The sequence below is a fragment of the Cupressus sempervirens genome, chromosome 10, assembly GCF_028749045.1.
Source record: "Cupressus sempervirens isolate cs-2001-9-10 chromosome 10, ASM2874904v1, whole genome shotgun sequence".
Classification (NCBI taxonomy): domain Eukaryota; kingdom Viridiplantae; phylum Streptophyta; class Pinopsida; order Cupressales; family Cupressaceae; genus Cupressus; species Cupressus sempervirens.
In genome coordinates, this window is record NC_143127.1 from 536107052 (window position 1) to 536127757 (window position 20706).

Consider the following 20706-nt stretch of genomic DNA (forward strand, 5'->3'; position numbering starts at 1 on the left):
ATCTTCCCTCATTGCACATATTTTAAGTTGTCATTGTAGAAGGTGCAAATTTGTCTAAAGCATATGTATTGATCGTAGTATGATATTAACTACTTAGTGCCATATTGGGGACTTTGGCCTCTTATTCTTGGGCTTAAATGCCCAAAGATATAATAATATAGCAGAACATAAAAACAAAATATGAACCATCCTATTAGATCACAATTGCATTTCTAAGATGAGAATTTAACAACAAAATAAGAGCATCCTATCGGATCACAAGTGCATTTTAGGCAAAAATTAATGCATTCACAATGTTAATTTAGAACTATTTAACCTTATTCTCACTCATCTACACGTCTACAACCATTATGCGTTAGGCAGGAACTATGACGCATTGCATCTCTCATTAATGATTGGCATTGAATAAAACTCCATTGTTAAACAAGCTTCTTCCATAGTATTACAAAGAATGTTGAACTTAGGTAAGCATCACTTTAGATACAAGGAATGCAAGCTAGGACATTCATGCTCATGAGATATGGGTCTTTGTGAACCACCTTTCATGAAATACAAACCAATTTACATTGACTCAAATATATAGTTGAATCCAAAGATCCTATCACATGATGTTATGTGTTAGGCAACATTATGTGGGTCGATATGGAACTTGCATTAGTAATCAGATAACTCAACAGAGATAGTTAAGCACAGTTGCTTGAGTTTATTACTTTACAGAGAAGCAATTCAGTGTCAATCAAACATTATATTAAGAAATGAAAAGTTGCCGTACTGAAATAGTGGCAATTATTGCCTAGTCTTCACTGTAGGAAACAAGATTTTTTCTGTGATCCAAACTCCACGCCTACTGAAATTTCTAAAAATACTGTGTGTGCTTATGCTCTTGAATCTACACAACCAATGTTTGAACAATTTACAACATAATAGGAGCTATGTCATCATGCACATAAGAGAGGGAGAACTTTTATATACTCCGGTAACAGCTATCCACAGGTCACATTGTGTACAAACAAATATTATCAACAATGTTCATACAAATACATACTAATTGCAATGAAGAATCCTGAGGGTAGAACTAATTCCTCAAGCAGTAAATAATCAATCCCAGTCAGCATCAAAAAATCCAGCATCCTTCATTTCGGAGTAATAAACATCCTCTAAGTGCAAATCTTCTTCCTGCAGAACAAACATTCAGAATAAACGAAATAACTTTCCATAAATGTGACAACAAAGCTGGAATGCCATGTTTTATTAGCATAAATAAGAAATGCTTGCCTGGAAGAAGTCCTTAAGAAACGTTGCATATAGCAAAGGAGGATAGAAAGCATGGTAGCAAATATTTGTAAAGCCATAGATCCTGCAAATAATAAAGTAGAAGTTTTTTAATTATAAGATCTTTGATATCCAGGATCAAAACCATCCTCTCAACTTAGCCACATATAAGATAATAGGATAATTTTTAAGCATTAGTACTTATCAGCAAATAGGAAAGAAATTCAAATCTCTGAAGGTCCAAATTTTACTCACCAGTATCCAAAGCCAACCCCAGTTGCCAGCAAGGCACAACCAAGAGCAGATGTTGTATTCAGGACAAACAGTACGCAAATATAGTTGTAAAACGTTGGCTTAGCTGAATAGAAACAGAACAGATAAGTGATTAAGTTCAACTAGAGTTTTAGTTACTGATGACTTTTTGACAGACTTGAGTATAAATATCTAACGTGCCACAGTGCAGTAAAATAACCAACTAATGAACTTGACAGTAACAAACAGAAATCCCAAACCAGCATCCTGGACAATCTGCAAAATGCCCAAGGCTGCTCATCATTCTAGTATAATATGAACATTATATGATAATATGTAAAATTCTAACAGGTGTTACACTCTATGGAAGTCCTCCCCGTAATTATCTAGGCAAAAGTAATATGAAACTGCTGAATCATAATTGGTAATAATAGCCCTCTTTAAAAATTGAAGGAAACTGAAACATAACCTCAAGATAACGACGCCATTGATATACATGCCAACATAACAGGAGAACAGGACATGTGAAAATCAAAACAAGAAAAAAATATACTACGAGGTCAGGTGACAACAATATTATCAGGATGAATAGGATAGGCTCAAGTGGTAAAATATACTCTTGCTCAGAGTTTCCGAAATGAGAGTGCAGGGGATTGGGAAAGCAAACTTTTTTTCAAGATTTTATAGGGGCTGAGCAGTTATAATATGTCAAAATTAATTACTAAAATGTTAAAAAACAGTTTAAAGAAACAGCAATTTGAATTTACCTTTTATATAAAGTTCAAAACAACACAAGTCCTCACTTTAGTGTCCATGTTTTTAGGATGCATTTATCCCAGCCTTGGCATTTTCATACTCCTAAAGCCAACTTTGTTTTGTGTTTTTGCATGTTCAAGTTCAACTTATGTGTTTCCAGTGTTGTCTATTTAATGTTCTATTACAGTCTGTCAGGTTCCTGACCATGTCATGCTTCAACACTGGCACTAACATGCAAATGTTTGTGCAAGTGCATTGTTGTCCCACAAAAGTATAGGCCTACAGCACCCATTTCCAACCAAACACTAATTCCTCAATTTCCAAATTCCATGTTGAGTAGCTGAGTGACCTACAGGATAGAATCCCAACAGTCACCTATGTCCAAGCATGGTTTTGAAAGACCTTTGAGCTTTTTCATGCAAACATAACAGGAGAACAGGACATGTGAAAATCAAAACAAGAAAAAAATATACTACGAGGTCAGGTGACAACAATATTATCAGGATGAATAGGATAGGCTCTAATCTTGATATTGGTATTCTACATCACTCTTGTGAGGCTTTCCGTTGGCATTTATCTTCAATTTGCAGGATTTATTTGGCAAACTTAATTTCTTATTGCTGGGGTATTTCAGTGGAGGATTGCTTCTCACAGCAAGTGCAGCTTCTATCACTAACCAAAAAGGCATTACTTAACAGCTGTCTTCAGCTAGATCATGCATTGTTATTTCTTTAACCTCTTGTGATTCTAGCCCTTCATCTTTATTCCACTGTTTTCACTCTTTTTTTAGCATATCCAAAACTTGTAATAACCATTGTCATTGCTCTTATCATTATTCTCACTCCTCAAATTTTAATGAGAGAAAGTAAAAGCACTCTAGTGTATTGCTGTACTATCGTACTTCCAATTGATTGCACTTCAGAATTCTCACCTCCTATTTTGACCGATCAAATGAAAATGAATCGAATTATGGGTGACTGTGATGTGTCCCTGTGAGAATAAAATGGAGACGGGCATTATGAATTCTGCAAGTTGGTAAGTGGAAGTTGAGGAGATGCCCATGGCCAAGTTGACAACGATAGATGAAGGTTTAACTCACGGTGCCCAGATCCCTCTATTATTGTCATTGAATCACGTACCGATAAAATAATGGAGAAAATTAATTATTTTAGTGAGGAATAAATGAAGACACGTAGGACATCTTCTTTCACAACCTATGTGTACCCCCTCTGTAAAGACTCCTAAGAAATCTACATTTCACGAGAACAATGACCTATCCAACCCGCATTGTTGAGGGGGAGATAATTGGCGTCAAGGTCTGAAAGTCGACCTTGTCGAATATCTCAACAATAATGACCAGAGAAAATAGAGATGATTTGGCCAAGTTCTTGAGATTGTTGGTTGTTTCACCGTGTGATGAGATATTAAGCCTTTATGAGGGGGTTTGAAGTCCACTGAGATGAGCATCCTTGTGTGGAGACTGAGGGCAGGCTCTATGTGCAAGCTCTTGCAATTTGAAAAAGAAATTAAATGTCAAAATTCAGAAAATAAAAAAGAAAATTATGGATGAAGATGAATTGACGATATTGTTGATTACAGTGACAAGATATGAAACATGAAGGGAACGAGTCCATGTACATGGTATGATAATCCACTAAAAGGACAAAATAATTCATTTCCAAAATAAAGTCTATGATTGTACACGTCATATAGAATTGAGACTATGTTCCATGTCATCGTTTAATGACAAGACTATAGGTAGTGAAGGATTGGGCAATACAATCGATCATCTAAACAATTGGGAAAGGGCACCCAAGGATGTTGGAAGTGATGAACAAAAGTAACATGGCAAGTTGATACTCATGACGATATTTCATTTGTGGTACTCTGAAGTTATGGCTGCACAAAGTCACCTTTCAATATTTTTTCTCTTTCGTATCTCTTCAAGGTACAAAGAAGGGTGATTAAATATTCAATGAAGGGTGAAAATTGATTCTTGCATTATATTTCCTATATGGGCTCACCTTATGAAAGGAAATATTTACTCAAGGAAAAAAGCCTATGAAATTCAGATTCAAAGGGAGATTCGAAGAGAGTCTAGCATCTTCAAAGAGGTCAAAACGTCGATAAACTCAAGCTTCAGAGGGAGCAGATAGGTTCAATCAACTTGTGACAATCTCGATCATAGTGATTGAGAGGGAGTTTCACTGTTGAAGGTGAAACACCTATGAGGTAAACTTGATTTAATTGATTATTATACTTATGAAATCATTTAATGCCTTACGAGCCCTATGTAAATCATGAGGAAATGACGACTTCCAAATGATTATCAGTTGTATTTATTGATGTTATTGGAAGATGACAATCTTACAATAACTTAATCTTTTATCATGATTGACATCGTGTGATGGCTGAAACAAATCATGATAGATGATTTCTAAAATGGTGGATACAGTTCCTTAAACTGGCCATGACCTTCTAGATTATGCTAGACATCGTGTGATGGCTGAAACCGATCACAATAGATTATGAATGTTCCTATGGTAAGTGCACATTACCTTTGAACAATTTTAAGCTATGGTGAATATCATGAGACTTGATATTCTTGATTAGACCATATCTCTAATATAATATTGAGATGATTACTAAAACTAGGTATCATGTGTTAGGTGATTCCTCATATCACGTGTTAGGTGATATGTAAAACTAGTTATCACATGTTAGGTGATTCCTCATATCATGTGTTAGGTGATATGTAAAACTAGGTATTATATATTAGATGATAATTCATATCACGTGTCATATGATCACAAGACTATACCATTTATCTACCCTAGCTAAGAGGGAGTGTTGATGTTTGTAGCATCAATCAGATGTCAAATGAGTTGGCATTCAATAATCCAAGAAGTCAAATGAATCGACATTCTAGAAACCATTATTTACGTTGAGGTAATATGTATGAATCTTGTTTATCCTCTCTAAGCTAAGAGGGAGTGTTAATAATTGGTAGCTTTAGTTGGATAAACTATAGTGCAAATATATATATATAAGTGTGAGATGTAATATATATATTAATATATATTTATTATATTAATTACATGCTAATGAATAGACATGTCTATCCATACTTCATCTTTTATTAAACAGATGGCTGTCATTTAGAAAGTACATACCAACTAGAATGGCAGTGCTATTACATTTGTAGCAGATCTGGAAAACACTAACATATTACCTTTATTGTATACTCTTATAATCTGAACTGTTACTAAATTCAATTGCGTCAATATTTTTTAAACGTTTTGGATCACACTTTGTGATCTTCTTCCTTATGCTCTGTTTCGGTATCATCCTGATGATGGATCATGGATGGTTTTCCAAACTGTTGATGCAAACATATTCACAATTTTGAATCCAGAAACAGCTGAGAAAAAACAAAAGTTCAAAATATATCAGATTGGTAAACTAGGGCAGACCCTTACAAAAAAAGAATAAGTTATAGTAATAAAATATGAAGGTAAATAAATAAATAATAGAATTGCAATATAAACAAGAGACACAAAGGGTCGTTGATGGAGACACAACCAAAGACCAAAATGAACACACAGGAAAAGGAAAATATTATTATCAATGAAAACTGCCCTATGGGCTTACAATAGTATGATTCTAGAGAAAGAAATCCTCCACACAATACCTTCTCTCTAACTCCACTCAGAACTGCCTTTACAATGTTAGAAATGTTTTTAAACAGACCCCAATTCGTTTAGGGTTAGGAATACATTCTAGAATATGCCAGTTGGCATCCACCACCAAAACAAAAGGTTCCAAAAGTCACGTTAGAAGTCAATGTAAAATTAGAAGAATCCAGAAACAGTAGTCCAACTTCCGAGAGGCATAACTTTTAAATCGGGAGGATTGAAAAACCGTTTACATTTCCAGAAAGCTCTCGAAGCGCTCTACAGCCTTATGGACCAGATTCGCTCGTCCCCCATTTTCCGGCCCCGTACGAGGCCGTTTAGTGCCCCATATCTGACTTTGAAGCGCTTTTAGGAGGTTTCCAAGGAAATTAAAACTGCAATAACTTTCTAACCGTAAAGCCTTTTGACCTAATTTTTTTTTGGAGCGCTTTAAATTTTAAAGTATAATCATCCCTCCAAATTACACCCTCTAACTCATCATAATTTTGGCTCTATTACAAAATAACCCATTTTCTACATTTACACGTGTCCCAAGGTGCTTAAAAACTCTAACCCAAAAAACTAATAGTGGAACTGTGAGAGTGGGAACTTTTATTTGACCCAAATGGATATCCAAAAATAAAAACACATTAAACAAAAACTATCTCTAAGCATATTTTTGGGTGATACAGGATTGCCCTTACGCCACTAGATGCTCCTGAATCAGTTGTAGTTCTTGCCACGTGTCATGATTATAGTATTGTAGAGTGTGAATGCAAAATGCATTAGAACAACATTCTTTATATCCTTTGGTCTTTTAGAGGTTGAACCATCTTTAAACCGTATTAAAATTAACTGTAATTGTACATAGAACTAAAGAACTAAAGACAGTGGAGAAACATAGACAATTACATTTTGCATTAATGTTTGTAGTTGAATGCGAGTAAATAAGTTATAGCTCTTACCCAGTGCAAAATTACTTCTTTGTGTCATTAGAATTTTAACATCAATGCCTTAACAAAAAAAGTTACAACAAGCTCTAAATTGGTTAAGAGGAGTAGATAATAAATGATATTGTATAGCGTGGTCAACATAATACAAGGTTTACTTTTCATATTGTAATGAATTTGTTTTTAGGAATGCTTATGTAGAATAACTAAACAACAAGAATATTGATTTTTTTATTATAAAACAAGAAAAATGGGTGATACTTTCGGTCTACTTTGAAATTCATCACAATCAATTGTTGTTTCTTTAAATAAGCTACTATACTCTATCAATATATGAAGAGAAGAAATTTAGAGCATTACAAATCTCTAATGACACGATTTAATTTTAAAAATGGATAAACCTAAACTATATTGTAGAAAACTCAAAAGTGTATAAGAATTTTAGAACAAAATGGAATTCTTTAACTTCAAGAGTTTTGAGACTAGAAAGCATCTTCATAATCCCTCAAGAAATGTTGTTCAATTTCACTAAAAAAATCATGCTTACATTACAAGGCAACACAATTTTTGCATTATTGATTTTTTTCATGAGAAGTCTTGAGATAATAAATAAAATTTCTGCAATATTTATTTGAATGCAATCACGATTTTTATAAAGTTGTCATAAATATCTTGTAATGTGTTGGGAACAAATGGATCATTGAGATCTTATGCAAGGTTAATCAACAATACCAACCAAAACCCTGACAAAAGCATAAGCATGTTATAACTAAATTCTACGTATAGAAAAGATCTCTACTATTTATATTGCTTATTCTTTATGTCTCGGAGTCTGGAGTACAATAGAATTTTATTTTATTTTCATGTTTGCAATGTAAGAAATTAGAAACCAATTGTTTATCCTAAGAAAAGAATTATATGATTAAAAAACTAGAGAAATTGAAAATTACCAAATGAAAATAAATATTAACATTCAATAATTATTTATTTTTTAAAAAATACAATTAATTGTCATCTTTATACACTAATTTTATTCATAAAAAACATTTAATCAGTTACAACTTGACACCCAAAATGGATATAAGATATTTTAAATTTTAAAAATATAAACAATACATATAATCACAGGTACAATAACTACCATTTTAAAATTCTTTATAAAATTATTTAGTTTTTATTTTTTTAAATTCTTTGTTACATTATTTAGTTTTTATTACTTTTAATTCTTTTAAAAGATAATGCTTTAAGAACAAAAGGAATCAAAATTTTATGAGTGAGTACATTTTATTATTAATAATTTGACTAATGATAAAGTAAAGTGTGATGTGACACATCTTTTATAATAATTATATTAATTGCAAAATTAATACAAAAAGTTCAAATTTTAAATTTTCATTGATTTTTTGCTTTAAAAAATATAATTTCTCCATTACTATTTAGTAAGACTCAATAAGATCTCAATTAAATATTATTCTTGTTTTTCAAAAAATAAAATAAAAATGTTCTAACTTTATAAAGAATTTAAATTCTCAAATTCTTAAATGATAAAGTGCAGTGTAGTGTCACATCATGTTTTATGACATTTTCAATCGTATTAGTTGCACAATTAATGCTAAAAGTTAGAGCTTTATATTTTTTGGTTTGAAAAATTAATTTTCTTCCTTACTATTTTTAGTGAGAGCCAATAAGATTTGAGTTAAATAGCTTTTTTCTATTTCAAAAAATAATAAACATGTTCAAACTTTATAAAAACTTTGAACCTAAAAAAATTCTTCAATCTTATTGGTTAAACTAACATATTTTATAGTTTTTTATTGCATCTAATGGATGCAATAGTATTCCTGCCTATGGCAGGAACTAATAAGTAATAATATCTTACTAAATATATAAATATAAATATAAATAAATAATAGTATTATAATATATAAATAATTATATTATTAATATTTAAATTAAAATATAATTTTTAATTTACTTAAAGTCAATCAATATGCTACCTAATACATCAAATATGTAAATCTGTATATCTGAAATAATAGATAGTATTTAATGATCACCAATTCAATGGACAGATAATATGAGAATTAATGAAAAGACACAAAATATGAAGGATCCAACCAATGGGTCCAAAGGTCCCAGCTCTTTGATGTGTGTGTGTGTCTGTGTGCGTCTAGACGTAAGAAGGGGGATATTCAGCATCTACTCAATCATCAAACAGGAAGAAATACACACAGAAAGACAATGGAAAGCACAGGAGATAGGTAGACACAGCAAGGGAAAGAATAAGAACGTTAAAAGGTCACTGTATTCTGGAATGATATTTCAGTGTGATCCCTGTGATTCCTAGATGGCATATTGGAGGAGTGTAACATCAAAAAAGAGATCAATCTGAATGCAGCCAGCACAAGAATTGGGTATCATTATCCCTGATACAAGGAAGAAATGAGCCGCTGTATGAAAGGAAGTATCGTTCACCTTATTCACCCATGTTGATCTCCATATCCTATGCAAGTGTGGGTGTTGTTGGCCGACTTGGGGATACAGTGTAGGGAATATATTCATTGACTACTCAGAATCAGAGCCCTGGAGGTACATACATGCATCAGTGATCTCATTTGTGTAGAGCTTGAGCTCTAACAAAATAACAGTGACTGTCATTTTCGCTCACAAGTTTCTAGAAAGGGTGAAAATCATGTATTAAGATGTATTCATCCCTAACCCACAACATCTCTGTATGCAACACTTTATGATTTTGTTAATTTCTGTTATTTTAAGTATTCAGAACTCAATTCCAATCATATATACATACATACATACATACATAACCTGATAGAAGTCTCAGTATTTTCTATATCTTCTCTTGGTTGGAGCTTTTAATCTACCGTTTCATGTGAGACTATATTCAACTGTGTCAAGGGATATCAGTTTGAAAAGGCTCTAGAGACCAGTGGTATCAGAACATGGTCCTACCAGCCTGAGGAGAACTAGTAGCCAACAAGCAATTAGGGCCTTAGAAAGGGAAAAGAGAAATATACCCCAAAGCAATACAAAGACCCTTCGAATGGAGTAGGAATAATGGGATTTTGTGGAAAAAAATGAGCCCACAAATGAGTAAGTGATAATGATGAGACTACCTCAAGAACAACCTAGGGAAAATCCTTACCACCCTTCATACCTATGGAAAGGTCTCAGAGGGAAGTTGGTTAACAATCCAAAAATGGGAAAACTTACCATAGAATATGCTAGCTTGATCCTGAGACAAAAAAGAGCATCTCCTTCGAGGCATTTTGCAGAGGGAAGATAAACCATTTCTAGGAGAACAAATAGTCACCCAAACAAAGATATTCAAAACAAAATAGGGAAGTTAAGCATTCCTATCTTTGATAGATCATAAAAGGTTACAGACAAGCATGGTTACGAAAACTAGAAACATAACTCAATCTCTACCCCATGACAGCTAAAGATGCCATCACATTTGCCATATTACATTTGGGAAAAGTGGCACATGATTGGTGGCACCATGGCTTTATTATCTAAGACCACAAAACTATAAAGACTTGTGATGTTTTCAAAAGAAGACTTATTGAAAGATTTGATCAGATCCACCTCCAAAAGCACTTTAAGGAGTTAACAACAATAAGGCAAAGAGGAACTCTTGAAGACTATATTGCAGAATTCTGGAGGTTACCAATTATGGTCCCGAAAATATCCAATGAAAGACACACATATTCGTAGAAGAATTGATGGATAAAATACGAGGATTGGTGAGTGCCTTGGACTCTCCTACACTCGAAGACTCAATCTTAAGGCCACTTGTCTTGACACTGCCCAAACAACTGGAAGGGGGAATTCCCAACATATGACATCTAAAAAAAGAAATTTCTACAATAAAGAAAATCATAAAGATAGACATAATGCTAGTAGGGAAAAAATGTGTTTCCGTTGCAAAGAAAAGTAGAAGTTGGGATACACTTGTGAGCATGACAAGAATTAAGGAGAAAAAGTATGTTACAAGTGAATGGAGGCATGCATACATGTTATCCAAGGTACCTCAAGCAGAAAAACGTGTGTTTCAGATGTAAAAAAAGAAGGGAGACAGGGCATAAATTTGAGAAGAGAAGCCAAGCCTATAAGATAGAAGCAATAGAAAAAGAGGGAAAAGAAAACCTAAACAAAAAAACAAGATGCAATAAAGGAAGTCTTAAATCAAAGGAAGAGGAGACAACAAAAAAATGGTGCTCTATGGAGGACCAAATCTAGGGATTACAACTCCGTTGCAAATTATCCAACACAATAAAAATCATAACATGTAAAAACAAAATTGTAAAACATTACATAAAATATAGAAATGGATATATCATATGATGAAGTTTCTAACCTAATTGGTTAGGTTACTCCAAGAGATGGATCAAGTCCTAGTTGGAAGTTCCTACCTCTTGTGGATTGGTTACTGCAAGAGATGCTTTTGGTCCTGGCTGCACGCTGCTACCTCTTCTGGATTGGTTACTCCAAGAGATGGTTCCAGTCCTAGTTGGATGCTCCTACCTCTTATGAACCATGTTAATTATTTCTACATATATTCATGTGTCTACTCTATGCTTTCATGTGTTTACGTCATGTCTACTGAGTACTCTGTGTCTTCATCTATTCATGTGTCTACTTCGTGTATGCTTTGTGTATTCTTGCATCCAAGTATATACTTCATATTTTCAATTATATATGCTCCATGTTGGCTCTATAATCTGTGCGACCTAAAATATGAAATAAGCTTGAATAATCAAAGATATGAAGTTATATTGGAGATAATAAATGAAGACAAGCTATACTCGAATTGTGCAGCAGAAGCCACTCAAATGGAAGGATTTGTATAAAACTTTCATTGCTGAAAGACAAGCAATTTTATGGAGGGGAGCATTGTCATGTCTGCTGTCTAAAACCCTAAGTGTGATGCCCTATGCTGAAAGAAAGAATTGATAAGTAATAGTAATAATAAAATATAGAGGTAAATATACAAATAATATGATTATAATATAAATTAGTAGTAATATCTTAATAGGTATATATAAATATAAATGATATTATAGTATTATACATTAATAATAATATTGTAATATATCTATTATAATATTATTACTGTTTATATTAAATATAAATTTTATTTTAATTAATAATCAAATAATAACTTTAAAACATCTTAAAGTCAGTCAATATACTATCAAATACATTTAACATAATAATATTGGTTAAACATTAAGCTATTTAGTATTATACATCAAATATGTAAATCCGTATATCTGAAACAAAATACTAGTATTTATGATCACCAATTAAATGGACGAATAACATGAGAATTAATAAAGTACGCAACCTATGAAGGATCCAACCGATGGATCCAAAGGTCACAGCTGTTTGATATGGAGATATGTATTTATAGACATGAGGAGGGGGGATATTCAGCATCCAATAAAACATCAAACAGGAAGAAATACACGCAAAGAAGATAGCAGAACACAAGGGAGATAGGAAGACATGGCAGGGAAATGGGAAGAAATAAGAACAGTAAAAGGTCATTGCATTCTGGAATGATATTTCAGCGTGATCCCTGTGATTCATAGACGGCATATTGGAGGAGTGCACCATAATAAAAGAGACTAGTCTGAGTGCAACCAGCACAGAAATTGGGTACCATCACTGAATACCAGAAGGAACAAGCCACCATAAACAAGGAAATATCATTGACCTGATTCACCCATGTGAATCTGCAGATCCTATGCGAGTGTGAGCATTGTTGGCAGACTTGGAGATACAGAGTAGTGAATATGTTCATTTACTACTCAGAGTCAGAGGGCTGGAGTTTCATACATGCATCAACGATTCAAGTTCTTTACAGTTTGAGCTCTGACAAAATAACAGTGACTCTAATGGTTTTGCACAAGCTTCTACAAACTACAAAGGTTGAGTCTTATATTAATATGTATTTATCCCTAACCTGTGACCTAAGATGAAATACTTTATGATTTTGTCAGTCTCTGTCATCGAAGTATTGAGAACTTGGATTTTATGGTTTGTGTGTGTGTGTGTGTGTGTGTGTCCCAATAGAAGTCTCAGTGTTTTCCATATCTTGTCTGGATTGGAGCTAAGGTCAATATTTTCAATGGAATCCTCGAATATCTGAAACTAGAACTCTGCATCCTTGTGGTTCTCAAAACATTAAAGGCCCCTCCTTACTTGTGCACATCATAGTGATATGATACGATAGCTTTTACTGACATCCATGAGGCTAAAGTAGCCTATGGGACCCACAAGATCACCCCCTAAGGTAGGAGCAGAACTAATCTACCTGCAGAGTTTTGGTTAACTTGCCTCTCCATTGCTGAAGTTTGATAATCAGAGCCGCCGTTCTCTTCACTTGATCCTCCTCGAATATGTAGTTCAAGTTCCTGTTCTGTAATATCTTTGTATAACCAGATCTGATGTCACTGTATGCCAGGCAATAATTGACAAAGTGCTGCTCCGTCTCTACCACTCCCATATTACAGAATAAACATGTTCTGTCTGCCCACTCTTCTTTTGGAACTCGCCATCTACCAGTTTCACATTGCAACCGGTGTGAACTAGTTTTGAGTTGTGCTATCAGCATTTTTGCTGTCCAATTAATAGGTGCTCTTATTATATATGCCTTTTCATCATGACTAGAAGTGGGGTTAGATTCTTTAATATAAGGAGAGTGTCTACTATCTGTCCAACAATCCATGATAATGTTGTAACAATGTGAGACCCATGCGGACTTCACTTTCTCCAATAGAAGATTTTCTTGGCATAGATGATATCCAAGATTGTAATCCCAAATTGTCTCTCCAGCCACGTATAAAGCCAAGAACCACACAATCTTGGACATAGCCTTCTTAAATAAAGTGAGCAGCATGGAATGGAATGCCATTAGCAAAGAAGAATTTTCAAAAGGTATCATCTACTGCATTTTATCCTACACGTTGCACATATCTACAATCAGGTTTGTAGTAAAACACATATAGCCTTTATTTTTCTTTTTGATACACCCAAAGGAAAGTAGGAACTTGCCCATCCCATGTACTAGCAGTTATAGAAGACAGTGTCACTGCCCAGATGATAGGTGTGCACATGCCACCATTAAACATTTCATTATCTAAAACCTTTGTCCAAGCAAGAGTTAATTGCATACCCCAGAATGTGATCATTACTAATTTCATTATGTTAGTCCTTTATTCAAATATCCAGCTCCTTTACCTGCAATATGTATTTATGCACTAGCTCATAATGGCACCATAGTAATGACGGAAGAAACCACAGCATTTCCAGGGGCAAGTCCACCCTAAATTAACAATCTTGTTGACATCTAATTTTAATGCAAATTGCCTTAAATGACCTCCTAGTGAATGAACCTTCGGAAGTCTTCCAACAAATTGCAAGGGCAATTGAGATTCACAGCACTCCCAATCAAACTACAACACAGTTCTCCCTTTGGCTACCATTTTCTCTCCCCCACTTTCCACTGCCAATTTCTAAATTCCCCAACATATTAAATTCCTCCTTGTAAATAAGGCTAGAAGAAATCATGCTAGCCTCGTATAAAGAAAGTATAATTTACCTTTTACTGCATAAAATAAGTACTCAAGACTCAGCTTCTAGTTCTAGACAAGGTAGTCCTTTTGGTTTCTTACTTTGAATAGCACAAGGCATAAGCGCATATGATACATAAGTCATGATCCCTGAGCTATATAAGTTTCCCATGACATCATTTGATTGACCCATTGGAACTAAATAATAAAATATAATCATTTAATCATTAGTTGCAATCTTTTTCAAATTATCTTAGGCTTTAATGACATTTAATTAGCAGATTGCCTCTAAAAAATTATAACCACTACCAATTTCTACAAACACTCCTTATTTCAGGTTGCACAACGCATAGAAGTAGGGAATGCATAGAACATGCAATCTTTTTTTGAATTATCTGAGACTCCCAATACATTATTTGATTAGCCCATTGATACAAACACACTTCAGGACATATGGTGTAAAAGAAAAAGCATATGCAAAAGCTGCATTATTCAATATTTAGTATTTATGGATTTATTTTTTAAAGCTTCATATTACATAATGATATAGTTACAACTTAGAGTCGGAAACTTAATAATGGGAAGACGAATGGTCAGTGATAATTAGGAACACTCAACATATGAATGGTCCTATGTGACGTATATAAACCTTCATGAAGGTGGATAAAATACAACAGCATCCATACAGGAGTCCCAAGTTCTAAACCAAGGCACATGCCCTTCTGATTTTCTCCACAACAGGAACTTTGGCTATGACTCAGCAAGGACACCACAACCTGCAACCTATGATCTACTGCTTTTGGCCACCAGCAAACCCATGAGGTATTCTGCCTGCATGAACTTTGTAATACATATCTTCTGTGGGTTGTGCTTGACAAGTAAGTTGAAGTGATTTATAAATGTTGTAACTTGTAGTGATTAAGAGATACGGTGCAGAGATCCATAGAACTGGCTTTCTCATTTGGGATTCCAGGCTCAACTCTGAGATGATCCAATGGCCATCCCATACCTGAACCCAGATCAGAATTGGATTTTCCCAATGCATGGCCTTATATACCAATTACTTAAGATTGGATTCGGAAGGCACATGAAAATACCTTTTAGACAAGTCAAAACAATAAAATGTTTTTTTTTGGCCTTTTCTTTTTGGCGGGCTGCAAGAGAGTCTTAAGGTTGGGATAATGAGAATCTACTGAGTCTGGCAGACCTGGTCTAGTCCAAGTCCCAAGGTCTGCAGACTTGACAGAGCCAACTCGGCCCTGGACTCGCTAAGTCTAGGCAAAACTCTATGAGTCTTTTAACTCTGAGTTGCAGCCTATAAGTTGCACATGTGCCAATCAACTTTTACTTAAACCCCAAACCAGTGATTATGAGAGACAAGACAACAATCCATGATCCATAATTGGATCAGAATATAAGTTAGTCACACCAGAAATTCATGGCAAACCTCACAAATTGAGGTTTTCTTTCAATGAAGCAAAAAAATTAGTCAAAAAACAAAGGTGTTTCAAGCTTTTGTAAAACCCATCAGTTCCAACAAGAGGCAAACAACTACAGTTTTTGAAAAGTGGTACCTTCAATTGCTGAGCCAATTACAAAACTGGAGTCCACTGCAAGTGGGGATTTGTCCCACATTGAAGAAATGCCCTATGGCATTCCAAACTCTTCCTTTCTCCTCTTCCTTACATTTTTTCAACTTCTATGGCATTCCAAACTCTTCCTTTCTCCTCTTCCTTACATTTTTTCAACTTCTATTTCAGCTTGTACAGTAACCATTTAAAATGCAAACTAAGCATTAGAGGAAGCGAGTGATGCTTGAATTTAATTTCTAGTCATATCATGAGCTATTGTTTGAATAAATAGGTTGTTACAATATAGAAAAAGAGTGACAATTTATAACTAATTTCAAAAGTAGAGCAAATGTTATTGCATGTTGTATGCCCAAAGGATCAAGGATTACATTTGGATTTGAGACAGGAGGCAAGGAGGGCGTCAGATATCTCTCTTGCGTTTGCCAAAGTTTGCGCTTGCCAAAGTAAATCCCCATGTCTTCAATTCTTGTGACACTAAACTGGGAAAGATATTCCTAATCAAACCAACCTTTGATAAAAGGAAAAGTAATTGTAGTCAGTCCTTAATGCATAAAAAGGTGATACATGTGCATTGAAACATCATCAAAAAGAAATAAAAATGTAGAAACAATTTCAAGAAAATCTTGACTTGGAAAAACTGTAAGTTGCTGAATCAGATTTCGAATAGGAATGGGGTACATGGGTACAATTCATGGATTCGGAAAAATATTTTAGGTTTGGATACATTTGGGTACATCCATCGCTCACTAATAAACTTGGGGTTATTCGTTCACTAATAATCTCAACATCCATTACATGTACTCAATGCAATCCTTTCAGTTAAATCCATTTCTACTAACAACTATCTTGGCTATGAGGTTGAGATTATTGTGCAGTTTAAGGAAGTAGGGCTACATCAGAACTTGCTGGCAAAAAGTACCCCAAGGAAGACCCGGATACATTACCAAGAAATTTTACTTTTATAAGCTTATGGAGGACTTATAGTATAATGTGTGTATTTATAAATTGTAAAGGCAAGAGGGCCAAAATATCATGCAGCTCGAGATTGCTAAAGTACTCACCATGTGACCTTATGTAATCCAAAACTATTTACAACAAAAAGATAAACACACAAAAGACAAGTAAGTTAACCAAAAATCAAGCATCTACAAGCAAAGAAGAAAAACTCTTTTTTGCAAACATTGGGGATTAAACTTGATCGTAACTTCCAAAGGAATGTACTACCAAAGTTACATAGAGTACAATTTGGGGATAACGAATTGCCTTAATGATGGCTTATCAATACGTTAAAACAAAGAGGCTATACCTACAAATTCATGAGAAAATTGCGTAGGGATGCCTCAATTTGGTGATGTCAAAGGTCAACAGCTAGTTCTAACTAGGGAACTTGCATTGTCTGTTCTTTGAAACGAGGAATGTAGAATCCAAACCTCTAAGTGCCTTCATCTACTCTGTTGGGTTAAAGAGTTAGGTGACTAAAATAAACAACACAAAAAACTAAACTAAAAAGACTTGGACGTTATGTACAAGGGTACTTATATGGAGCTTATTCAAAATAATGCTTCAAATGTTGTGCACTGCAAGGAAGTGCAAATGGAGTTCCATCACGATATGCCAAGAGAAAATTGTTTTCTCCCGCCACTTGGTGAATTGTGAAAGGACCATGCCAAAGAGAGTAAAACTTGCAATGCATACCTTTTAGTTCTCGCCTTATATCCCAAAGTAGGACATAATCACCAACTTGAAACTCTCTATGCTTGACTTTCTTATCATACAATGCCTGATGTGCAACAAGCCTATCCACCACTTGTGTTCGTTGTTCTTCCAACGGATGAAGAAACATAATCCTTTTGTCCAAGGAACTTTGGAAAATTTCATCTTCAACAACCTTTGCTAGCTTAAGAGCAAGAAGCTCCAAAGTAATGGGAATTTTTGCATTTAAACCATAGAGAAGTTAAAAAGGTGACATGCCAATTACCTTTTTGGTGTGATCATTTTTGGTGTGACATGCCAATTACCCATAAAGCATCAAGCAATGCTTTTATGGTAGGTCCTTTGATTATCATCCATGAGTTAGCGAATGATTATAACCAAATTCTTGTTACTTGACTTAGCTTATCCATTTCTTTATGGGCAATTATCAGATGAATGAGACAAGGTGATACCATACTCAAAGAAATATTGTGTGATCTTTGAGGATGAGAACACCAAGGTGTTGTCTGAGATTATCTTATTAAGTACTCCAAAGCAAGAAATAATATCCTCCTTCAAGAATGAACACACTACAAAGGATTTGCATTCTTCACAAGAATTGCCTCCACCCACTTAGTTTTAATGTCCACAATTTAGCAATTTTCTAGAGTTGGGCTTTGCCAGCTCATCACCACGACCCTCGTGAGTTGACATTTGGATTTGGGGGTCTTTGTCGAGAAATTGTTATTTTTGGACTTACTAATTTTAGTAAGTCACTCCTGGCCAATTACTATTTCTGGTTGAGCAGTTCAGGCTGGGTGATCGTCTGGCTTTTGGATAGTTGATCTCTCAGTGGATTTTTGATGAAGTTATATTAATTTGAAAGTATGTTGGTTTTAATGAATATTTAATGCACACTTAATTATCATTGTGCTTTATATTATAAAGTGTCAAGACTTTATATTATAAAAGTTGCTAAGTGAAAGGTGTGTGGGTGAAGTTAAATGGCTCAAATTGCATTATAAATATGGCTTTTTGGGAGAATGAGAGACATTTTGCATATTATAATTTCTCAACTTATCATCTGGCTAAGGGTTTATGAAGGTTTTCTAAAGATTGTTTGAAATTGGTGGTGGATGCAATTTGTTGCTATGGTATAACAAACTGCAATTGTCTCCTACTATTTCTACTGTGACTTGGAGATTCTAATAGTGGATAATTTCTTATTTTTGGAGGTTTGTGTTGTTTTGCTAAGAGTCTACATTGATTTTGGCAATCGAATTAATACTAGAAGGTCTGTCGAATTCTTAATACTGGCAATTTGGGTTGTAAAGATTACATGAAGAGGTTGGACGAGATCATCATATGAGTCCTCACAGTTGCACCCAACCTTGCGTTTGAGTTGGGACGGCTATTGGAAAGCCAACGTTAGCATTTGTTGGGCTTGCGATTCATCTTAGCGGCCTATGTTGTGGATATTTTGGAGTTGCGTCTCAACACCAGCCCTTGCACGTCATTCTTCTCACAGCATTCTAAATTGGAGTGGACAGCCAAATATTCTAGGACAACTACGATTACAATAGGTTATGACTGAAAGGGGTGCCACTTAATTTCCAGTCATGCGGCACATCTTTGAATTCAGCTTCTATTGTTAATTATATTGAACTTTTAATTACACTAATTTGACAAGAGTTAGTCACCTTTCATTGCAATTTGACTTTGAGAATTTCTAGAGTTAATGTCATTCATTGTTCTTTAATTATCTTATGTTAGAGAAAATCAAAAACATTATCACTCTTTTGAGAAAATTTTTAAAAAGGGGAAAAAAACACCAAAAATCTACAAAACTATTCTCTTATCTGCAAGATCAATTTCAGTGAAAGCAAGAGTCTTTATAGTGGTATCAGAACAATTTCCTACCAGCCTACAGGAATTGGGCTCAGTTTGATTAGAAGTTGATTTTGTTGATTCCGCATTTTGAGACATAAATAGTGAACGAAGATTTGTGCCAGGTATGCACTATACCCGAAGGGGACATAATTCGCCTCCCAGAGAAGGAGAGCCTGAGATTCAGTTTGGTTCAGTTGGTAGTCTAGGTGATTCTGGTGGCATTGGACTAAGGGCCACAAATATTGGGGTTGATAGAGATGCCTTGTAGGCATTTAGGAATATTGCAACCGAGCAACAGCAAATGACAGGTGTTCTACAACAGTTGTCTGACACCTTGCAGTAGTTAGCTTTGCCTCCAGACCACGGTAGAGAGAGAGTTCAAGATATTTCAGTTGGTTTCCATAGGTCACAAGTGGATGCAGGGCCCAGGGCTAATGACAGGCATAGGGTGGATAGGACAGGTTACATTGGTGCTCAAGATAGGCCACAGAGACCCACTCTTTTGAGACCAGAGTTAGATGCAATTAGCACCACTTCTGATGCCACCCCCTTTGTGTTCTGACTCATTTTAATGAGTGGGATGCTCTTCCGCAGGCACTGAAGGATTATTTGAGTTTTGACAGATATCTAACACAGAAACGTGAGCATTCCAGGGGTAGGCCTGCTACTGATAGACAGCGGCCTAGGCACCCTTAGCTTCAGCAAGTAGTTGGTAAGATGACACTAGCTCATTTCGATGGGAGCGGTAGAGTGACTGCTAGAGCTTGGGTCCACAAGCTCGACACCTACCTCACTTTGCATCCTATGACTAAGGAGGATGCCATCAGGTTTGTAGTTCTACACCTCGACAGAGTTGTGCATGATCGGTGGTACCATGATTTAGTATCTCTCCATCATGATCTAATCACTTCATATTAGGAGTTTGTTGACAAGTTGATAGAGCGTTTTGACAAGGACCCCGAGGCTTATTTTAGGGAGTTGGCTTAGTTGCGGCAAACAGTTGGTTTGGAGGCATTTATCAGTGAGTTCC

General features: G+C 34.9%; 1 protein-coding gene across 1 annotated transcript in view; it reads right to left on the minus strand.

The window, feature by feature from the left end:
• Positions 1-725: 725 nt before the first annotated feature.
• The window catches only part of CAND2 (Protein of unknown function, transmembrane-40), a 52141-nt gene continuing 32160 nt past the window's right edge, over positions 726-20706 (minus strand). Inside the window, exons 4-6 of the mRNA XM_089803601.1 lie at positions 1528-1630; positions 1276-1357; positions 726-1176 (exon numbers count right to left, since the gene is read on the minus strand). Coding sequence (XP_089659727.1) covers positions 1099-1176; positions 1276-1357; positions 1528-1630 — 263 coding nt within the window. The 3' untranslated portion in view covers positions 726-1098. The remainder of the gene's footprint in view (positions 1177-1275; positions 1358-1527; positions 1631-20706) is intronic.